At 41.8% G+C, this 17131-nt stretch overlaps 2 protein-coding genes across 5 annotated transcripts in view; one reads left to right on the top strand and one right to left on the bottom strand.

Moving 5' to 3' along the window:
• Positions 1 to 4: 4 nt before the first annotated feature.
• The window catches only part of BEND6 (BEN domain containing 6), a 75760-nt gene continuing 58633 nt past the window's right edge, over positions 5 to 17131 (top strand). For 2 of the 4 annotated variants that reach the window (XM_025382638.1, XM_025382641.1), the window contains exon 1: positions 5 to 490. The gene's annotated coding sequence lies outside the window, so the exon portion shown is untranslated. Of the gene's footprint in view, positions 491 to 9201; positions 9238 to 17131 lie in introns of all 4 variants that reach the window. The other 2 variants (XM_025382639.1, XM_025382640.1) reach the window with 2 other exon arrangements.
• Positions 10485 to 11690, bottom strand: LOC112622789 (microtubule-associated protein tau-like). Its single transcript, XM_025382642.1, has one exon. The coding sequence runs from the start codon at positions 10980 to 10982 to the stop codon at positions 10497 to 10499; it is 486 nt and encodes a 161-aa protein (XP_025238427.1). The 5' UTR covers positions 10983 to 11690; the 3' UTR covers positions 10485 to 10496.

A 17131-nucleotide genomic window follows, 5' to 3' on the forward strand; every position in this document is an offset into this window, starting at 1 on the left:
TCCTGCGGCCGCCGCCGACCTCAGCATCCCAGAAGCCGGGCGCACGTGGGTCGGGGCGGGGACGCGGCGCCCGGGCTGCAGCCGCGGCAGCCTGCTGGGGGCGGGAATGGGGCGCCGCGGCGGGGGCTCGGCTGATGACATCACAGCCGGGCTGCGGCAGCGCGGGCGCGCGGACATGGCTGCGGCGGTTTCGGCGGCGGCCGCGGGCTGCGCCCGGGCCTGAGAGCCCAGCGCCCTCCCGCGGGGCCGCCCGCCAGTCCGCGCCGTCCTCAGGTGCATTGACCGGGAGCCTCTAGCTTCCCGGACACCCGGCGCTTCCGCCTATCCAGCCTCCCTTGGCCAAATTGCTGCGGAGCCTATCGTCAGGGGGCGCCAAGGAGCCAGGGGGAAAACCGTGAGGCGCTGACAGGAGCCTCCCGGCGGTGCTACCCCCCACCTCCCAACTCCCTGCGCCCCGCCCCGAGGTTGGGGCTTTGAAGGATGCAGTCGGGTGAGCTATTGCTTGTGGGGGTTCCTCGCACGCTGAAGCGCGAGCGCCGGGAAGGGCCTTCCCTGGGAATTGGGATACTCCAGGAACGGGAGGCCCACTCCTCTCCAAGCCTCTCTAAACTAGGAGCGCTCCGGGGGTAGTACGCTCTGGTCTGCAGCGGTGAACTCTTCCACCCCAAACTTGGTACTTATTTCGCAGCTAAGAATTAGGCAGTTTCGATCTTCTTGTATCCCTGGGTTTGCCCTAAAAACCCTGACTCATTTAGTGCATTTGAAGGGCGAGGGGATTTCAGATTTAGGGACCTGACAGATGAAGTAAGTTGGGACTTGGCTTATAAATATTTGGGGGAGAAATTTTTTAGGGAGTGTGAGGCAATAGTGATCTCTCACACTTGCAGGCACACTGTCTCCCTTTTGTCCCCTCCCCACGTTTCTTCATAACCAGCAAAAAGTATATGGCAGTTGGTGGCCAGGGGATTTAACACTGATGCAATGCCAGCGCGGAAGGTATGGCAAGAGCGCTGCAGTGTGCCTTTCTGCGGACGGCCACGGCCAGCTGGCCAGGAAGCGACTGCTGCAGCAGTCAGTCTGCGGCATCTTGCGGCCTTGGCGGGCGGTGCTGTGCCGCGTGCTGCTGCCCCCAAGGCAATGCTGGCTTTCCCTGTGTGGGGCTGGATTGTTTGTTTCATTTACTCGCATAAGAAAACTTTAATTATAGTGAAAAGGTAACACTTGACTGCATTTGTGGAGTTTCTTATAACGACTGTATTAGCCTCTTTTTTGGAATACCTAATAGACTGAAGAAATTGTGTCATAAAAATTTATAAAATTTTGAAAAGCAGGTAAATAATTGGGAGGAATAAAAGTTTTATTTGCTTGTAGTGATCTCAAAATCATGTTGTTTTCCAACTATACAAAACCGTACAGCTCTGCGTAAAAGCTTAATCATTAATGTCCTTAAGGCCAGTAACACATTACCGTGTGTAAGTATTAAACCTAAAAAGGCATTGCTTAATGCAGTCTCTTAGTGCCAGATTCATAAACATGGAAAACAACAGATACGTTTTGTTTACAGCTGGTTTCCTAAAACAAAATAAACATTCGAATTGTTGACATGTTGCATCTCATTCATTCAGTTGTTTGGATTGAACTCAGAAGGGACCTTGCTTGGAGACACTGGGTAAGGTGGGAATTTTGAATGGCAGCATGTAGGCTGCACTGCATTCCAGGATAGGCTTCATGGGTCTCTAGCACTCAGAGGGGGTGACAGGTAGCACTACATCATGTACATATGGCTAAAGGTTTCCTGATACCGCAGCCCACTGCAGTGGGAAACTATATTCAACAATTATGCAGAGGTTGTTGAAGAAAATCCTGAGAGCTTGCAATGTGTGGCACATCAGGAAAGGAAGAATTCTCCACCGCATTGACTCAACAATGGCATGGTGGAGTAATTTTAAACAACAAAACTGAACTAATCGTGTGCAGACATTGGGGGAAATAACTAACAGAATTTTGGAAGGTCATCTTTATGCTTCTCATTGACTGAAATTTGTAAGTGAGCTGAAATAGCCTACATATACTTGAACAGAAACATGTCAAAGACACAGACACAGCATAGTATTCAAATTGCCCCAAACGCTATATTTTTTAACAACAAAAAGCAACTAAATCGCTATTATGGTTTTCTGAACTATTCCTTTAGCACAATTGTTATCATCCTGCGTCTTGCTGCAGCCATTTATAAGTTTCAAGTGCACACAAGAACATCATTTATCTCTCTTGGCAGGCAAATGCTTAACTGCTATGGAATAGGATTACAGATATTTCTTTTTAGATGCATTCATTTCTGTTCTTTCCATCAGTTGTCTTAAAGATGCTAATAATAAACAAACCAAATCCTTGAAATAATTTAATATTTAGTTCCATTGTTATTTTCTGATTTGTTTGTTGCTAATTTATCATTTTTTCCAAATAATAGCATACATATTATTAATTGCTTCTTTCTGTGTGTTTACGTGGTGCCTAATGCATTGTGGAATTCAATAAATACTAAATCAGCCAAGCAGTGCTTTTTGGAAGTTAATTTAGTAGAAATTATACCTTGCCTTCCTGGTAGGTTTTTGCTTTTAAAAAAAGAATAATTGACATTGTATAAAAGTCACACACACAAAAAGAATTGTTAAGTTTGAGGGTAGGGATGGAGGGGGAGAGCAATGGCCAAATCTTTCATACAAAAAAATGAAAATTTATAATGGAAAATTATGTATAATTTGTTGACTTATTTATGAGAGTAAGTTATCATTGTCACCCAAAAGAAAACAAAAAAGTTGGGAAAGATAGCTAAGAGAGTTGGATATCACATATGTAGAAGATGGTCCATTATACAGCCTTTCTTCCCTTTAGAGTCTCAACCAAATTGGGAATAGACACAAGGAACCATAAGGAAATTAAAATATTGTGTTAACTCTCTTCAAGATAAAGTCAGATTGAAGAAGACAGCTTAGCCTCAAGGCCAAAATGGGGCATCTTATTCCTTTTTCCTCACTCAGCATGCCCACCCAGTCACAGCTGAAAAATGACAGACCTCCCCAACATTAGGGCAGGAAGGAACCCAACCTGTTCAAATTCCGGGATAAACACCAAAGGCAAAGGGAAGCCTGACACTTCCATAAGGCACTCAGCATGTGTGAGCAAGAGACAGGCCCATGTGTGAGAAGGGAATTTTATACATCACTCCTGCCCACTAAAGGCTAGTAGGCCCTCTTGAGTTTTTCCATCACTAACTCTTTTCATTCCTGAAAGATAACAGTGAGTAAGGTGCTTTAATAACGTGGCAGAAACATCTTTCTGAGTACTTTCCTAGAGGCAGAAAGTTGTGGCACAAGTTCCTAATGTATGGATCAGGAAGAAACATCAGAAGGAAGAAAAGTTTCCACCCTAAGCTATGTAGCAACCAGTTGAGAAAAAGGGAAGAACTGAAGATAACTCAGGTTTTGAGCTAGGATAGATGAATAATTTGGAAGGAGAAGATAAAAAACTGTGTTTTAGACCCACTGACTTGGAAGCGTCAGAAGGACAGCAGTGTGAAAATATCCAGCAAGCCCATGGAAATGTGGAGAGGTCAGAACCAAAAACAGATAGGGAGTCATCAACATTGTAGTTGGAGTAATGGAAATTAATGGAAATAGAGGAAATGACTAAGGAATAGATGCTAGAGCATCTCAGAATCAGAACTTTGGAGACAGCTTCCATTTGTGGACTGGAGGATAGCAAAGTGGTCGAAGCCAAGTAGGGAGTGTTCCAATTTAGTGACTCTCTGGAACAGATGCACAAATGGGAGGCTAAGAAGGGCAAGGACTGAGGACTGGTGACTAGGAGTCCTCTGGAAACCTTTCAGAGAACTGATTCAGCATGGCAGGAGAGGCTAAAACCAGACATTAATGAGTTCAAGAGGGAATGAGAGATGAAAAAGAGGAGAGGGTTGTTGTCTACAATCTTTGCAGAAATTTAACTCTAAAGGGGATGAGTAGAAAAGCAATTAAATCCTGAATAAAGGCAAATGGTGATTATTTTGTCAGGCTAGGGATATTTGAACAAGTTTCTAGGGAATTTGGGAGACGGAGCCAGAAGAGGGAGAGAAATAATTAAAGACAGGGGAGAAGAGGACATTCTCCTGGGGATTTGTGATTTAGTAATTTGTTCAAAATACCTTGAGTCCCCCCACAGACTGGTCTTTGTAGTCTCAGGTTGCTTTGGACTCTGCAGAGTTAAAATTGAGCCTGACTAGTTAGGATGGCTCCATGCCCAGGATTTCTTTCCCATCAAATCTGGCTACTAATACTCAGACTTGAATAATGACTTTTAGGGAAAGATAAGGAATGTCTTGGAATGTAGCCTAGGTTGTCTGTGATTATTACCAATTTATATGGAAGTGAGTAAATTACCCAGTTGGTAATCACACAAGGACATTACATTGAAATATTACCCCCTTGAAAATAAGAAGTTTAGGTAAGAATGGCTCTAGCAATAAATTATTAGAAATAAAGCATACTAATTTTGGCCTGGTAACTTCCCTGTTTCTAGGTGAAGTGTTTTACATGTGCTTGCATTAAAAGGTAAAGGAGCTATATCATCTGGAAGAACCTACTTCATCTAAAATAAATTTGGAGGTGATTTCCAGCCACCAGAACCAGGGAAACCATCATGTGGATAGATTACTATTTTCTTTTATCCTTCTTCTTGATAAAAAAATTTTTTGAAAGGCAAATAATTGTAACTTGCAGTAATATCAAATATTATTTTCAGCAAATATTCCCTGGTAAAGGGCTTTATTTTACCATAATAAAAACTTTTAAAATAACTTAAAAGTATACTGAGAAAATATTGCAAATGGAATTATTTCAGATTGTTCTTTTAACATTTTAGCTATTGTAGAGCCTAGATTTTGTTATTCTACGGGTTACCAAACTGCAGAAGCCATGATAATTCCAGGGGGGGTGAGAGGGGCGTTCTTTTTGTGTGTGTGAACATTACAGACTTTTCAAAAAAGTCAGCTGGGTTTGGGAGCTTAAAAACATCAATATAATTGAATTCATTTACTATATAATGCTTTGCAGACAGTTTTTGGAAAGTAATCATTTATTATCCACAAGCAAATAGAATTCATTTATATAGTTTCCACACTGAGTGTGGGATTAGTCATGCAGCAAAATACTGAGTCATTTGGCCAGAAAATTTACTCATAGTTGTATGAACTGCCAATGGAAAATTTGAGAGCTGTTCATAAATCAAATTATAAAGCTCTTAGAGTTATAAATCACTGAGCAATATTGTTCATTACTATTCAGATGGTATAAAATATCTCCACCATTTCTAAGAATGGGCAATTTACAAAGCAAGTTTGAAAGTTGAAGGTATTGCCTTCTAGATCCAAGATGAAACTTGCCATATAAGTTACAAACATTCTACATCTGAAACTTCTACACTTCTTAAGTAAAAAGATAAAAAAATAAGGTAGGAACTTTATCATTGCATAGCAAATGTTACAAGATGAATAAAATTTTAGTTATTATTTAAGTATTAAGTTCTAAGTTGTGTTGATAATAAAACTACAGCAACATTGAATAGCTAGAGTTCTCCTATTTCTTAAAATAATTCTTTGTCATTTAGGACTTTTGCATTAAATATTTTGTGCTAATAGAGTTGTATGCTAATGCATCAATGCACTTGTAGCCAAAAAAATAATGTCACTAGGAGAGCAGAGGTACTAAATGTACCAAGGAGAGCAGAAAATTGTGTGAGCAACTGATGATTAGTAAAAGATGTATTAATAATATATAGTTCCAGAGGTTATTGATATACCACGTAAAGACACCCTATGAATATAGGAACAGAAAGAAAAGCACATCTTGAAAATGTCTTTGTAGCCACAAATACTTTATGGAGTAAAACAGGGCAACAAACAGCAAACACACTAAATTGGAATATAGTGGAGTTTATATTTCAAAGAAGAAAGCCATAAACCTAAAGCCTGTTCTTGCCAGTCCTGTCTCTACTGTAGAAGTTCAAACTGGAATTCATGAGTAGGTTTCTAGAGACCTGAAATTACACGTAAAGACTTGTGTCTCATTTTGAGGACATGATCCATACCTTTCATTAGATTCTTAATGAGTTCTCCAACTTCCCCAATGAGAATCGTAAGAATCATACAAATCCACGTAGGTACTGAGGCTTCTGAATACAGTATAAGTCATTTGATCCATCAACAATGGCAGCACCTGCGTACTCCTGAGATTGTAAGAAGTGTCTCGGGGACTATCCGTCTGGTTAGCAAAGGAAACTTTCTGTTCTAAACTATAAAAGTTTAGATAAGTCTCCCAAGTGCAGGTGAGTGCTGCCACCCAAAGACTAAATGGAGATGATGTGCTGGGAGTTTCCTTGTCCTCTAGCATCTTTAAACACATTGGGAGAGAGACAAATGAGTCCCCTAAGGTAATTCCCACTGAGATGTCAGTTGTAACCCTAAGAGAAGAAAAGACTGTATTAATGATCTAAGACCACTTCCATAGACTTCTGTCATGGGAAGAAGGGCTAACTTGATTCCTAAGCTGCCTTCATGCCAATTAACTACCCAATTTATATCTAGATGTTTGAATGGATAAGCCCATTCCAAGCCAACAGCACTAGTCCTGAAAGCTAGTCTTGGGTTCAGAGTCTGCATAAACTGCTACAGTCTTAAGGCCTAAAAGAGGGACAGAAGGAATTAGTATTAGGTTCCCAGAAACAACTCGTAGACATTCTGGTAAATATAGCCACCATTCTTCCTAAATCCTTCCCCAAGCCCACATTCAACAGTCTGCTGTGAAGTCTGCAGACCTGGCAACTGGTGCCCTCGATCCCACCAGGGTGATTCTGCACTCTGGTGGGAACACCGCCCATCCAGCTGTTCAGTTTCACCTACTCGTCGTTTCTAGCTTCCCACCAGAACTGGAATGCGATGGTTTAAATTTTTTCCTTTGCAAAAACTCATGTAGAAATTAGATTATTGTTGTAACAGTATTGGGAGGTGGGACGTTTGAGAGGTGATTAGACCATGAGGGCTCTGCCCTCATGAATGGATTAATGCTGCTACTTTAGGAGTGGATTTGTTATAAAAGAGCTAGTTCAGCCTCTTCTCTCCTCTCTCTCTCTGTCTCTCTCTCTCCCCCCACCATCTTCATCTTCCACCATGTGATGACACAGCAAGGCACTCACCAGATGCCAGCACCTTGATACTGGACTTTGCAGCCTCCAGTACTGTGAGCCAATAAATTTCTGTTCATTATGAATTACTAAGCTTGGGGTATTCTGTTTCAACAGCACAAAACAGACTACGACACCACTCTTGCCATATTTGTGGACCTCAACTCCCTCCTCACCACCATATTTCCAGGATACTAGGTCTCAGTGTCACATCATCATGATCACATATTGTTACAGTATGAAGCTGATTATTTCATTATGTAACTGTCTTACTCCAGTGGGCAAGTCCAGTTTCCTGAGGTGTCCCGATCTCTCAGTCTGGCTAGTTCTTTTTCCTCCAAGTTCTCTTCTGACCCTCTAGGCTTGAAGGGTTTGGTGACACAACATTCATGCATTCCACACAGAAACAGACCTTGGATCAATATGATTTTCTGGGTGCCTCAGACCTCCTCTGGGCCTAGTGGGCACTGTTCTTTGCACAATTTCAGTCTGTGGTCACTTGTAATGAGGCAGGAATCTACCTAGAGAACACATTGCAGGATTGTAGTTAATGTATCAGACTTCCTGGTGGTCTGCCGTCTGGTGAGCTGTTAAAAGTCTAGGTCTTAGTGCCTAGATTAAGGGGCACCAACAGCACCCTGGGAGTTGACAGGTATGATCATTATTCATCTGTCCCCCTTCCCCAAAAGGCATGGAACAACATGTACCAGTCATCCTCATTACTGAATGGCTACCTTGATGTGGACCACCTAGTTATTTGTAGTAATAGCTAGCACTTATTGAGTATCTACTCTCTGCTAAATGCTTTACATGCATTCACTCATACAATCCTCACAGCAGCCCCAAGTAGATACTACTCTTATTCCTATTTTATAGATGAGAACTCCCGGGGTTAGAGGTGTAAGGAATTGCCTGAAGACTGCACACCTAGCAAGTGGCATCAAAATTCTTCAGCACTTCACAAACCACACAAACCATTCCTGTTGCATATTTTTCATTTGCACTGCCTCCCTGCTTCATTTGCACTGCAGCTCTTCCCCTAAAGGAAACCCTCTTAGTTACAGCTTGCTGAGCCGCTACTCTTGCTACTCTTGCTCTCTTCCGGCTCTCCTTAGGCTACCACTACCCAGATTAATGAAGGCCAACCCGACACTCCAGCAGAACGTCAGATGTTTCCTTGTACACACAGAGATGCGGTCCTCTCCTTTAGCATGTGAGGAATTTGCCTAGGCCACACCTCCTAATCCAGCAATTTCACAAGACTCCTTGTATTAAAAAATTATAGTTACATCCTTACCATTTCATTGCCATGTCTCCATCCTTATCACTTGGGTAAATTTGACCCAGAATCTCCAGAAAGCTGAAGAAGCTTAGCAGGGCCAAGCTGACTCCTACTTTGGAAAAAGGGCTCTATGGGAGACCACCTGGTTGTCCTTTATAAAACAGAAAGCTATAATAATTTTTTCTTTATATTTTTACAAAAGATTGAGGTTTGTCTAATATAGACTCATAGACATCAAGGTTAATTAGCTATATTTATTGAAGCCCTCCCCTGTACTCAGTGCTATAAACTCCCCTCCTACTCTCACATGTTTGACCTAAGCTTGTATGGGGGTAATCTGGTTCAGTTTGCTTCAATTAATAATAAAATATTAATAGTAATTAACGTAATTTATTATTATTAATTAATATAATGTAATTAATATACTAGGGGTATAGTAAAATGCTATCAATAAATTAATATAATTACAATATTAATGATATACTTAGTAATTATAAAATAAAATATAATATTTTTGTAATAGTGATATGATTGTATTAATTAATAATATAAATAATTATTTTTATAAAATAAAATAGTGATTATATTATTACAACTAATATTATAATTAATAATAATTACTTTATATTGTTATATACCTAACATATCAACTCATAATGGGGTATTTTATTATTCCCATTTCACAGATGGAGAAACAGAAGCATGGAAAGATTACATGGGTAGTAAGTATTGGAGCTAGGGTTGTGGATCAGACAATTTGCTTTTGGAGCCTATGATTGTAAATACTTACGTGACCTGCTTCACCATCTAAAACATTTGTAAGGATTTCAGACTGGAAGACTATCTTGAACTAACTACGTAGCAAAACTGTACCCCTACCAATAAAAAAGAGTAGCTCACTAAGCTTTCTATCTTTTCATAGAATGACAAGTTTAGTCTTTCCCTCTTTCTGTGAACAGGATGTACATTTGCCCAAGGTTCTATGTCCTGCTGACTGTTCTAACAACTTCTCTACCATAGAATCAAGGACTGACAACACTGTCCCCAAATGCCATCCCTGCTAAGTCCCTTGTTCCTCTGTCTTTTGTCTTTTTTTTTTTTTTTTTTTTTTTCAGATGGGGGCTTGCTCTATTGCCCACGCTGGAGTGCAGTGGCATTATCATAGCTTACTGTAGCCTCTATCTCCCAGGCTCAAGCAATCCTCCTGGCACAACCTCCCAAGTAGCTGAGACTACAGGCAGTCACCACCATACCTGGCTATTTTTTTTTAATTTTTGGTAGATGAAGTCTCATTAGGTTACTCAGGCTGGTAATTCTTGGCTTCGAGCAATCCTCCCACCTCTGTCTCCCAAGTATTGGGGTTACAAGTGTGAGCATCCTCACCTGGCCTCCTCTCAGTCTTTGACACTTCTGAACCTGGAGGTTAGGTTGCATACTTTGATCTCACTCTACCCATCTATCCATCCTTGCTTTAATATAGCTTCCTGGGCCTCAGCTGGTTTAAAGAGATTCATCCCATTTCCTTGAGCTTTCTTCTTTGATCAACACTTGCATTCTCCATCCTTAACTGGTTTCTTAGTTCTAACTTGCCCTATGGCTAACCATACCCAGATTTGCCAATACACTGAGAGAAGATGGCCTTTTACATTCCTTTTCATTTTGATTACGAGTTTATTGACAGCGCTTCCCCTCATAGATATATAATACGTGTATTTTTCTTTTTTTTTTTTGAATGTTTTGTAAAAAATATTTTATTATTAGCCCACCGATCAATTTGGAAAGATGAAATTTGCTTTTATTCCCATCACTGATTTTGAAGTCCCGAGCCAAAGCCGAGCGATAAAAGCAAGTTAAGTGATGAACCGGTTAACCGTACTGCGAGGAGCAGCTGAGGGCAGAAGGCGGGGCCGGGTCATTCTTTTTTTCCCCACACCCTCACTCTCTCTTCTCTCCACGATTATTGACCGCCCCGGGGGCCTGATCACAAACCCTGCTTGGCCAGGGAGGCAGACACCTCGTCGGCTAGCGTGGCGAGCTGGGGCGAGTCTACCATGTCGATGCTGCCGGTGGAGGAGACATTGCTGAGGTGCCATGGAGACGTGTCCCCAGACACCACCGGCGACTTGTTCACGATTTCCACCCCGTGGTCTGTCTTGGCTTTGGCGTTCTCGCGGAAGGTCAGCTTGTGGGTTTCAATCTTTTTATTTCCTCCGCCAGGGACATGAGTGATATTGTCCAGGGACCCGATCTTCGACTGGACTCTGTCCTTGAAGTCCAGCTTCTCAGATTTTACTTCCACCTGGCCACCTCCTGGTTTATGGTGGATGTTGCCTAATGAGCCACACTTGGAGGTCACCTTGCTCAGGTCAACTGATTTGTAGACTATTTGCACCTTCCCGCCTCCCGGCTGATGCTTCAGGTTCTCAGTGGAGCCAATCTTGGACTTGACGTTCTTCAGGTCTGGCATGGGCACGGGGGCGGTCTGCAGGCGGCTGTTGGCGGAAGACGGCGATTTGGGTGGAGTACGGACCACCGCCACCTTCTTGGGCTCTCGGGCTGGAGGGGTTGGAAGGGACGGGATGCGGGAGCGGCTGCCAGGAGTGCCCGGGGAGCCGGGGCTGCTGTAGCCGCTGCGATCCCCTGATTTTGGAGGTTCACCAGAACTGGGTGGTGTCTTTGGGGCGGGCAGGGTTTTTGCTGGAATCCTGGTGGCGTTGGCCTGGCCTTTCTGGCCTGGAGGGGCCGATCCCCTGGGTGTGGCGATCTTCGTTTTACTATCAGCCCTCTTGGCTTTTTTGTCATCGCTTCCAGTTCCGTCTTTGCTTTTACTGATCTAGCCAGCTTCGGTCACGTGACCAGCAGCTTCATCTTTCAGGCTGGGGGTGTCTCCAATGCCTGCTTCTTCAGCTTTCAGGCCAGCGTCCGTGTCACCCTCTTGGTCTTGGAGCATGGTGTAGCCCTCTTGATCTTTCCTGTCCCCCAACCCGTACGTCCCAGCGTGATCTTCCATCACATCGAACTCCTGGCGGGGCTCAGCCATCCTGGTTCAAGGCTCGCCTGATAGTCGACAGAGGCGAGGACGGGAGAGGACAGCGGAGGAGGAGAAGGTGGCTGTGGTGGCGGTTGCAGAAGGTGGGCAGTGGCAGTGGCGCTGCTGTTGGTGTCAGAGCTGGTGGGTGGCCATAAATGTATTTTTCTAAATGACCTTCATAGGGATAGGGAAATAACTTGATAAAATGTGTAATGTAGCTGATCCTTTGTTTTTTAAAAATTTTAATGTTGCTTCAAGGTGGTAAGAAAGAATATCAGAGCAAGAAGAGAAATGATTGGTAACAGGTAAGAGGGGAACTCCACTTAAGATGATTTGTTAAGTAAATTATCTAAAATATATGACTCAGCACATTCATTATATTTAGACCCAAATTTTGATAGTATAAAAGTACAAAGTTATGGAGATAATGGTGAATGATAACCAGTTATTTCATTAACATATATTAGGCCAGGCATGGTGACTCATACCTATAACACCACGACTTGTGTCAAAAAACTATTTAGAAATATTATTTAGCAAATAGATATGTTGATGTTGTTAGGAACTAGGATTTTCAGTGAGAGAGAAAAATGCATTATAAAATCAGAGGATCTCTTGAGCCTAGGAGTTCAAGGCTGCAGTGAGCCTTGATAGCATCACAGAACTCCAGTCTCTGTGACAAAGCGAGATCCTGTCATACACACAAAAAAATTTATATATATATATATGTGATATTAACATAGTGTATAATGGGATAGATATTTCAGAAAGAAATGATCTCATTTTTTCACATTATAATTTATTAAATTAATATTTGAGAGTTGAATCGATCCTGATTTTGATGCATAAGCATTGATTCTTGGATCAGAATCACATATTACATTTTGTGAATTTAAAAAATTGGTCTAAAAGTTATTAATGTTGTGGAATACATTTACTTAAAGCAAAGCATAATAATCTCATTTTGCTCTCAACTTTCAAGATGAATAGAAAGTTCCGCATTAATAAAAATAAAAGTGAAATAGAAAACAGATGACATGACTTATAGTCCTCCTAAAATAGAACTTTTAATTGATGTTACTCCTCTCTAGGCTTAACTCTGAACTTGTGGTTTGTTTTTTGTTTGTTTGTTTGTTTTCTGAGACTGAGTCTTGCTCTGTCACCCAGGCTGGAGTGCAATGGCACGATCTCAGCTCACTGAAACCTCCACCTCCTTGGTTCAAGCAGTTCTCCTGCCTCAGCCTCCAGTATAGCTGGGGTTACAGGCACTTGCCACCATGCCTGGCTAATTTTTGTATATTTCGCAGAGATGGAGTTTCACCATGTTGGCAAGGCTAGTCTTGAACTCCTGACCTAAGGTGATCCGCCTGCCTCGGCCTCCCAAAGTTCTGGGATTACAGATGTGAGCTACCGTGCCAGGCCTGTTTTTTTATAAATATGGGGGAAGGCACATAATTATTGGGGGGACAAGTAGTAACACAATAATAGCCAAGAAGAAAATGTTCTTGTGCAAATTTTCAGATAGTTCTGCCTGTGCCTACAGGCTTTTTATTGACAATTGATTGGGATAAGTGACACTGTGGAGCAGGTGAAGATTGCCTTCCAGTTTTCCCAGCCTCTTATTTCTGTACTATTACCTCTATGCTATAGTCTTCTTCGTGAACACATCAAGATGAAAGTAAGCCAGCCACACTGTTTAATTTCCGATAAGACAAAGGCTGGGTCATTTAGCACTTGGTTCTCTTGCCAGGTCAGGAGCAACAAAGAGACTCTGGTACAGATGATGAAGCTAACATGTGGAGCCAGTGATACCAGCAATACTAGGGGTATTGATACAGTAATACAGATACAAGCATGCCCGAAGAAAATAGCAAAAAACTAAACCCCTTTGCCACTGGAAATAGAGCGTGATCAGTGGTAGGATGGATCATGTCAGAACATGGAAATTAGAAATACAAGCCATATCCAATAGAACAGTGATAATCCAGTAAACAAATAGTGTAGATCAGGTACATTGTCAGTATCAGATGTCTGTAGGGAGATAACAGGTGGAAGTACTGGCAACGGAAGGAATCTACTGACTGGCAGCAAATAGACACACAGGCAGTCAGGAGGTATGAGGAGCCCTGCTATGTTGTATCAGCCAGAGTTCCAGCAAGAAATACATGGTCCACTAAAATTTGGATGATTTGGAAAGGCTTTAACTAAGGGACTATTTAAGAAAGTGTGGTCTGGGTGTAGGGAAACCATGAGGGATCATGCTGTACCTCAGGGCTAGTCATAGTGGAAATGTTACCAGCCTGGACCAAAGGGAGAGGAAAGGCATGGTTATTGCAACCTGAAAGGAGAGGGGCACATGAAATCTGAAGTGACCCCACAGGGTGGGAGCCAGGAGGATAAATTCTCCTGACTCACTGTCCTCCCTCCCTCTGATCTCATGCCTGGACACTCATTGGCTGAACTCAGCAGGAAAGAGAGTGAGGGAGCCCAAACAGGTCGAACTCCAGAGTCAGAGAGTGACATAGAGACAGCCAAGGAAAGGGTCTGGAGGGCCAAAGAAAGGATCTCCTTCTCTAGCATTTAACCAGGACTATAGCCTAATAAACACTAATGAGCAAGCCAAGACTCCAGTCTCTGTGGGAATGGTACTACAGGGCAGAAACTTAGGCAAGGAGGGCCCTGTAAGGGACTACTTGAAGTGAAAAAAGCAAAAATCTCATTGGAATTGACAACCTGTTACAAAGCTGACTTGATGATTAGTTTCTAAGTTCTGGCTTGAGCCCTTCTTCTCCTGCTTATGGGTTACCAACTAGGAGTGGTTTCCAGGTTCCACTGGGGACCTCAGCTCCCTCATCTGTAAAGTGTGGATAATACTTGTTGCTACCCCAGAGGGTGTCTGTGAGGATTAAATGAGTTAGTACAGGTTAAATGCATAAAATAGCACCTTATACATACTGAATACTCAGTAAATGTTAGCTATGTTTTTATTCTTATTAAGTGAAAGAGGCAGGATTGGAGAGATCCGAGGATGTCATATAGGGCAGTATAGGGAACTAAATTAATTTCTTTTCTAGATAAGGTTACACATATGAAAACACATTGTATCACTGCTTATTCATTCAATTAGCTTCAGTAAAAGTACATCCACAAACTCCAGAAAGATAAGAATGTTTTTCTTTCCTTTCCCATCATGGAAAATATAAAATGATTCAGGTCTGTAGCCCCTCAAGCATAATGTTTCTTTTCTATTCTTTCTTTTTTTTTTTTTTTTTTTTGAAACAGGGTCTCACTCTGTCACCCAGGCTGGAGTGCAGCAGAAGGAACAAAGCTCACTGCAGCCTCAAACTCTTGGGCTCTCGTGATCCTCCCACCTCAGCCTCCCCAGTAGCTGGGACTATAGGTGTGGCCCACCATGCCTGGCTAATTTTTTTTTTATTTTTGTAGAAATGGACTCTCACCATGTTGCTCAGGCTGATCTTAAATTCCTGGGCTCAAGCAATCCTCCCATCTTAGCCTCCCAAAACACTGGGATTACAGGTGTGAGCCACTGCACTTGGCCCAAATGTAATGTTACTTACGCTCCTGCATAATCTCTAATCCAGTCCAAGTTATGCCATAATAGTTTGGCAGCATCGTCGAACCATCCCAAAGCATATTAACCATCTTTTTACTCATGATATTGCCAGAACAACTTGGAAATTGAAAATATTTATGTTATTTGAAAATGAGGGAAATGGCCGGGCCTGTAATCCCAGCACTTTGGGAGGCCGAAGTGGGCGGATCACAAGGTCAGGAGCTTGAGACCATCCTGGCTAACACGGTGAAACCCCGTCTCTACTAAAAATATAAAAAATTAGCCAGGCGTGGTGGCGGGTGCCTGTAGTCCCAGCTACTTGGGAGGCTGAGGCAGGAGAATTACTCGAACCCGGGAGGCAGAAGTTGTGTGAGCCGGGATCGTGCCACTGCACTCCAGCCTGAGCGACAGAATGAGACTCCGTCTCAAAAAAACAAAACAAAACAAAACAAAAAACCAAGGAAAAAGAAAACCAAAAATGAAGGAAGTAAAAACAGATAGTAAGTTGAAATGCTGCCTAATGGACATTAGTAAAACCCAGTAGTTTTCCCTGTAGAAATCAGAACGCTTTGGTGAGAAAGCCATTCATGCATTTGTTTTGTTCAGCAGAGTGCTGTCTCAGGGTTGGAGTGCTCAGAATGCACCCAATAATTTATAGCCATTTCAATCTTGATTTGTCTTCCTCTAGAATATATATAACTAAAAATACATAATATAGACATCTCCTTCCTCCATGCCCCATCTTGCTAAGCAGCTGGACTGAAACTAGTAGTCCATTTTATAGAAATCATTAAGCCAGTCACTGGCTATTTAGAATTATGTTGGCACTAGTTTCCTGCCATTTTTAATTCATTTAGCAGGGAGTCTTCAGTTCATATTCTGACCTGAGTACTACAAGGGTTCTTTTATGTCTATACCTTTCAAAACTGATGTATGTATACAGCAATCCAAAACTTTTGAAACCTATGAAAGGGTACTTAGGTTTTATTGTAGTGCTGTACTTGCCTTTCAAAATTTTTAATTGAATCCCTAATGGAGGACTTATATTTAAATACAAAGGCAGATGAGACACCTGTATTATATTTTGATATTAATTTAGTTTCCTTAGGTTTGGTGACTTTTTTTTTTTTTAGAATTTCAGAGGTGGCTTTTGAATTCCTGCATTAGGTATGTCATTGATTTGTTAAAATTAAACATAAACGTATTGAGAATTTATGTTTTGATTTGCTTCCATTAATTACAAAAATTCCCCTTTTGCTAGATTTCAATGCTGAGACACTGTGTTTTTCATAATTTGGATGTTGCTTAGGACATTGTTTTTCGAACTATGGATTTTAATCCATTAATGGGTTATGAAATCAGTTTAATGTGCTATGACCAGCCCCTTTTTTAAATGAAATAAAATAGAGCAGACAGAATAGAAACTGAGAGAGTGCATTGCATGTAGTAAGGGAAATATGTTTCTTAAAATTTTGTTTTAGGGGTGTGTGTGTGTGTGTGTTTTCTAGATCAAAATGTAGTTTTTACTGTAACAGTCAAAAAAAAATTTAAAGCCATTGGCTAATATATTATTCCTCCAACCACTTTTTCTTTTTCTTTTTTTGAGACAGAGTCTTACTCTGTCATGCAGGCTGGAGTGCAGTGCCATGATCTCAGCTCGCCACAACCTCCGCCTCCCAGGTTCAAGCGATTCTTGTGCCTTAGCCTTCCCAGTAGCTGGGATTACAGGTACACGCCACCATGCCCGGCTAATTTTTGTTTCACCATGTTGGCTGGGCTTGTTGCAAACTCCCAAACTCAGGTGATCTGCCCACCTTGGCCTCCCAAAGTGCTAGGATTACAGGCGTGAACAACCGCGCCCTGCCCCAATCACATATTGTTAAGTGTTATCATGGATGTGTTCACGTTTCATCTCATCTCCTGCAACTATCTAAAGAATTAATAAGATGTGTTCTTTTAATAAATAAATAAATTGGGAGCAGATAGCCACATAGTGAATTTTTTTACTACC

The sequence above is a fragment of the Theropithecus gelada genome, chromosome 4 (genome assembly GCF_003255815.1).
Source record: "Theropithecus gelada isolate Dixy chromosome 4, Tgel_1.0, whole genome shotgun sequence".
NCBI lineage: Eukaryota > Metazoa > Chordata > Mammalia > Primates > Cercopithecidae > Theropithecus > Theropithecus gelada.